Source organism: Mizuhopecten yessoensis, unplaced genomic scaffold (genome assembly GCF_002113885.1).
Source record: "Mizuhopecten yessoensis strain PY_sf001 unplaced genomic scaffold, ASM211388v2 scaffold7519, whole genome shotgun sequence".
NCBI classification, from domain to species: Eukaryota; Metazoa; Mollusca; class Bivalvia; order Pectinida; family Pectinidae; genus Mizuhopecten; species Mizuhopecten yessoensis.
In genome coordinates, this window is record NW_018407088.1 from 43746 (window position 1) to 50431 (window position 6686).

The following is a 6686-nucleotide window of genomic DNA, read 5'->3' on the forward strand; positions in this document are numbered from 1 at the left end:
TGTGTTTTATGTACCTGCTTATTATGCTTACCTGTACAACCTTCATACGGATCCCGGATGTATGTGTTTTATGTACCTGCTTATTATGCTTACCTGTACAACCTTCATACGGATCCTGGATGTGTGTGTTTTATGTACCTGCTTATTATGCTTACCTGTACAACCTTTATACGGATCCCCGATGTATGTGTATTATGTACCTGTTTATTATGCTTACCTGTACAACCTTCATACGGATCCCCGATGTAGTCTATTTTACAGTAACATTTATTATCCAGACTTTTGCAATATGCATTCTTCTTGCATTTACTATCACAGGGGTCTACAAAAAATACAAACATTTCAATTATTGCTCGTCAAACTAGGACAAGTCTTTAAGAAATACCCAGCATTAAACTGTATTTATCGTTGTGTGGATTACGGAATTCTTTCAATCCTTACAATGACATCCATCTCAGTCACGATGATGTGACGTCGAAGTTGTAATACCGGACCTTAACCTGATGGCTGTTTATAAACAACAATATGTCCTCCTTCATATGATTTACATAAATGTTATTTTCATGAAGAAAAATATTTAGAAAACAACTTGGTACATTAAACTGTTACATGTATCAATTGACATTGATCGCCTTCATGAAGACCTGCAAAATTGGTTCATTGAATTTAAACTTCGTGTTGGCTTGCATAGAGACAATCAATACCAACTGAAAGCAGTAATATTTAAAACTATTATCATTTTGCTTACAGTTTTTAATGTTAAAATTACTAATCAATTAGATATATGTTTATAAACACAAATGGTTATAAAGCTATCTAGATTGGCTTTCTTCCACCGTTGCAATCGGATATAATTTTTTCTAGTTTCAAAACACCTTACTAGTTCATACAAGATTTTTTTTATACAAGATACAAGAATTACAAGAATTTTTATTTAGAGTCGTGTTTGTAAGATGTAAGATTTCTCAATATACTTTCTCTCGATGGCATTTCATAACAATTTCGTTATATCCCACTGTAAATTTGCCACAATTTGATCAAAGAAAGATCCAAAGACTTTTATATTACTTGTACATCCGTACAGCGGATCTCCGACAAACCCAGCGTGACACTGGCACGTACTGTCTGGTGTGTGGCAGTTAGCGTTGCCCTTACACAACCCGTTACATGGCACTGTAAGTAGGAGAAAAAAACCATCATGTCATTTTTTCATTACTGAAGCTTTGTAAACATTAGAACAATATATGAGATCTGTAGTCTTTCTTACATTTCTTTTCTTCCTTTCCTTTTCTTTCTTTTGTACTCTATCGTGTACTCTTTCTTTTGTACTCTATCGTGTACTCTTTCTTTTGTACTCTACCGTGTACTCTTTCTTTTGTACTCTAACATGTACTCTTTCTTTTGTACATTTTCTTTTACACCCTTTCTTTTGTACTCGTATTTAACATTTGTCCTTTCATAACTCGCCTTTTTTACCATTTCTTCTAACATTTTTATTCCAATTCGACCTTATTTATTCTCCCTTTCTTACTTGGCACCTTTTCCATTCTATCCTTTCTTACTTTCTGCTTCCCCCCCTGCTCTATCCTTTCTTTCTACTTCATGTACAGTGTTTGTCAGACTAGTGTGACCGGATGCAATGTCATGCTCACATTGTGTCGAGACTGTATATTGACATTTGAGCTCCCAAGTCTACAGTGGACAGCATGTTCATTCAAGCAAAACGTTTGTGAATGTGAAATCCATGAAAACAGATTTCCCATTGCAGTTTTGTACAATAAGGGTGGCATAGCAAGGTAGATAAACACACGTCCTATATATGGACAAGGATAGGATATAAACGAAAACTTAAGCATTATCATAATATTTGAGGTACTAAAATGCTTGCACAATTTTCATTAGTTTCCTTCAAGGTTTAAGATTGCCCGTGTTTGTTCTTTTACTAATTTTGAGCTGATCCTACGCATAAAAATGAAATCGTTAACTTGATAAGCAGTAGGTGACACAACGAATTAAGGAATCTCAGGGATGCCTATATATTCGTGGTATGAAAACATTCACCGGACACTCATTTAATAATATACTAGTGCCATGGCAACGTGATCATGTCCTGGGCCCGGGATCATGTCCTGGTGTAGACATGCCATACGTGCAGTGGAAGTACACAACACGGAAATAACACATTTTATATTCTAAGTAAAAATCATTATACTCTATTAAAAAGATAAACATGTTACTAAGTAATTAACGATTGGTTGTCATTTACAGACAAACAGAGCGGATTAATTTTCAATTATAACGTACGCGATTAAAGTTGAAGCTAATAGACTATATTTAGATGAAGGTCCTGCCTTCTCATTTGTCCTCTTTTCTGTGTATTAAAAGAAACGCTAGGAATGATGAAACTTTAAGCAAACACGGAAGAAATATTGACGATATAATGACGACAAATAAATCAGATGCAAAACATTATAAAACTATCTAATTCCCTTTACAACTGTCTAACATGAAATCAAATTACTAAGAAGATAGTCCGGTTAACTCCCACTTTGAAGGAATTTGACCATAAGTCAGAAAACAGTATCTCATTACTTTTTGGAATGTCCTATTTTTAATAATCAAAGAACAACTTTGTTCACTTCTCTTAATAGTTATGGAAACCACAACCACATTGATAAAAACATTCTTCTCCAGGGCTGTCCTGATTGTGATGGGCTTACAAATAGAAGAATACTTGATGATGTGCATATTTTTATTGGAAAATCCCGTCGTTTTAATTTTTATATGACTTAAAGCCATGATGTTAAACAAAAATATACTATATATTCTATATTTCATCCAGGAGATTCTAGTTGAGCATGACTACTGTCTATTACGTGTACTTATCATGACATTGTAAATAATTACACTCTATATGTATTAAATGAATTTATTATTTTTAATTGTAACAGTTGTTGGTAGCAGTGACCTGTGCAATATATGCACATGGACTTTTGGTCTAAGCCTGCCAATATCTGTCTATGATAGTGTATATATATGCTGAAATAAATGTATTTGTACATGTACTTGTATGTGTGTGTAAGTGTGTGTGTGAGATGTTTCCTTCATGAGTTACTTCCCCTTAGCCTTGTGTTAATATGAATTATTTTGTGTTAATTTTTTCATTTGCAACATGTCTAAAATATTATGTCTCCTTGTTTATTCAACTTTGGCCATTTGACGGAGAGAATTTATATAGGCTTTGCCTGTTATTCAATCCAATTGATTACGACATCTTGTCAATAAAATTTGATGAAATGAAATGAAAAATGAAATGCCTTTCACCTCTCTTTTATTTCGTTTGGATATAACTGTGTGGTTTTGTTGGATATAACTGTATGATTTCGTTTGGATATAACTGTATGATTTCGTTTGGATATAACTGTATGATTTCGTTTGGATATAACTGTATGATTTCGTTTGGATATAACTGAGTGGTTTTGTTTGGATACAACTGTGTGGTTTTGTTGGATATAACTGTGTGATTTTGCTGGATATAATTGTATGCTATTTTTGTTAAAACCGAGTGGTTTTTTTTTATAACTGTGTTTTTTGTTGTTATAACTGTGAGTTTTTTTTGGTTATAACTGTGTGGTTTTGTTGGATATAACTGTATGCTATTTCTGTTATAACTGTGTGGTTTTGTTGGATATCACTGTATACTATTTTTGTTATAGCTGTGTGGTTCTGTTGGATATCACTGTATGCTATTTTTGTTATATCTGTGTGGTTTTGTTGGATATAATCGTAACTATTTCTATATCGAATAGTTCGTAATTATTGTGAAAGATAATTAGTTTTGTGGAAGAGGGGAGGTAACTCCACCTCATACTTCTCTAGTAAGGAATTTGTATAAGATAAAGAGTTATCGATCCTGTAATTCGTTCACTTCCGCTAAGACGATAAAAGGCAGGTGCATGATATTAAGTTTTCAGAAAGTAATCTTTAAAATTTACTATAAATTTGATATTTAAGGCAATGAATTTTGCTTGTATGGTATTTTTGAACTAATGGGTTTTAAGTTTAAATGACGATGTAAGCTAGATTGAAATGAATTGCGGCGTATTTAATGAATAATTGAACCGATACATTTTGACCTTGATTGAAGTGGTCTCCATTGAACAGACAACGTGGTCACCCCCCCGGTCATCGGGTATTTGCTTTGGTATCAGGACAGTTGTTGGGTGTATTTTAGATAACCCACAACGTTGATTTGTTATGAATATGTACTGTTAAGATAAAGAAATAATTTCTTTATTATATAATATTTCAATTGTATAGTTATTATACTGAGGTGGGGCAATCGGAAAACATTTAATCTACTGATGCTGTAATCACGGGCGTTTTAACTGCCGGGTTGGCCGGTTGCATTATTTTGAGGCAGATGTTATTAGACGGGTACCCGTTAACCGTTGTAGGGCTGTTACTGTACAGCAGGGAAATGATTAAATTGTATGACGACAGTTCTTTGTCGTTACACATGAGTGACCGCCCGTCATCAAACTACCAACTCATTTGCATTTTTTTGGTTTCTGTGCTGCGGATTTGGTATGGAAACAGGTTAATGAAGGGTTCCCACCAATATGGGAAAGAAATTATGGAAATATGGTTCGGAAATAATACATTATCGTCAATGAACCTGACATTGTTTTTTTTTGTTAGAGTTATTCCCCTTGCATTGTGAATTTTCATAAACTGTACTGTAATTTACTGGAAGTGTTTACCTGACCTTACCCTGGGTGATATTTTGGGGAATTCATACTATAACTATTAGAAATATACATGCAGTATTGTGTCAGCCTGTAACCTGCATCAACAGTCTGGCTTTGCTATGTTTGTAATTAATTTAATTTTGTGTTCTTTATTTTTTCGAGATCATGCCAAAAAGGAAAGCGACAAAAGATGCAGGGCAGGGGCCTCAGGCAGGAACGAGGGGTGCCAACCGGAGACAGGCGTCGGTGCCGCCGACCGAGGAGGAAGCCGAACCTTATGTGGAGGCAGTAGATGCAATTCCGATGGAGCCACACCAGCAGGTTGACCATATGGGTGGCAGTTCTATAGGTATATCTCCTATTGAGGGGTCAGAGCAATTGTTTCCCCCCTCCAACCCCTTGCCCATAACATGTGCCCATACTTCCCTAGGGGCTAATGTCTCGCCTGGCAACAGACAAATAATAATATCAGGGCAGTATATAGATTTGGGCCTGTTGTTATTGAACGGGCCGTCTGAACAAGGGGAACAGCTACTGATGCTGAATAAAAAGGGTAAATTGATAACTAAGGCCAAAATCAATGAGAGGATAGTTAGTGTAGAAAAATGGACTGATGCCATGATGGTGTTTGCGACCATTTATGGTTCAGCTCACCCAGCAAAACACCCTGATTTGTTGAGGTATATATCAACTGTTCGACTGGGCCCAGCAAGATCACCAGGTGGGTGGGGCTGGAAAAGGTACGACGAGCAATTCCGGCTCAGGCAAGCTCTCGACCCGGATAGTTCCTGGGCAGCTGTGGACATGGAGCTTTGGCTCCTATGTATGACAGGTCAAACTGCCTCCACCCGGCCTTCTGCCCCTGCGACCAGCAGTCAACAGGGGAGACTCATGTGTTTTGATTTCAACTATAAAGGTTCATGCTTCAAAAGTCCATGTTCCTATGTCCATGCATGTACACAGTGTGGGGGGAATCATTCCGCGAATGTATGTAATGCTGCCGGGGGGGGGGGGGGGGGGGCAGGTCAAAAACATTTTCAGCCAAAATTTAACCAAACCGGGTCAGGTCAACACAATTTTAAGCCAAGATTTTCCCAACCCCGTTCTCCATACCCCAGGGCGGCAGTCACAAACCAACCGGGTCACAACCAAGGGTACAACCAACAGGCATTTCGGGGTAGGGGAAGGGGCAACAGGTTTATGGGACCTGGGTCGAACACCTATTAAGATTGACCGACTCCGGGCTTGTCTGGCTGACTACCCACTTGTAAAGGTTGCACATGAATTAGCTATGGGGTTTTCAACGGGTTTCAAATTGCAGTATACAGGACCAAGGCACCCTACGCAGTGTAATAATCTGGTATCGGCGTCTGACCATCCTTTGGAGCTTCAACAAAAAATTGAGGAAGGTCGGGTTATAGGGCCATTTATAAATAGACAAATTGCTAACCTTAGGTTATCACCAGTGGGGCTGGTTCCTAAAGCTGTTGGAAAATGGCGAATGATCACCCATTTGTCACATCCATTGGGTAAGGGGGTTAACAGCTACATTGATGAGAATCTCTCGTCTGTCAAATATTCATCGTTTGATAAGGTGCTAGACATGGTTAGTAATTTAGGGGAAGGGGCATTATTGGCAAAAATGGATGTAAAATCTGCTTTTCGACTTCTACATATTTTTCCGGGAGATTTTGACTTATTGGGGTTTAAAGTTAATGGGCAATTTTACATAGATAAGGGTTTGCCTATGGGGTGCAGACCGTGCTCCATCTCTTGCAGGTATTTTGAAAATTTTGCAACTTTTCTGCATTGGCTCGTTACATTTAGGACAGGGTTAGACACGTTGGACCATTATTTAGATGATTTTTTGTTTGCAGGGAGTAGTGATTCAGATGATTGTTCGGTTTTGATGCATAGTTTTACAAGCGTGTGTCT

General features: G+C 37.3%; 1 protein-coding gene across 1 annotated transcript; it reads left to right on the forward strand.

Annotated features, from left to right (window-relative positions):
* Positions 1-3931: 3931 nt before the first annotated feature.
* LOC110453821 lies at positions 3932-5978 on the forward strand. Its single transcript, XM_021502989.1, has 2 exons — positions 3932-3947; positions 4911-5978. The coding sequence occupies exon 2, from the start codon at positions 4917-4919 to the stop codon at positions 5976-5978; it is 1062 nt and encodes a 353-aa protein (XP_021358664.1). The 5' UTR covers positions 3932-3947; positions 4911-4916.
* The last annotated feature ends 708 nt before the right edge of the window (positions 5979-6686 follow it).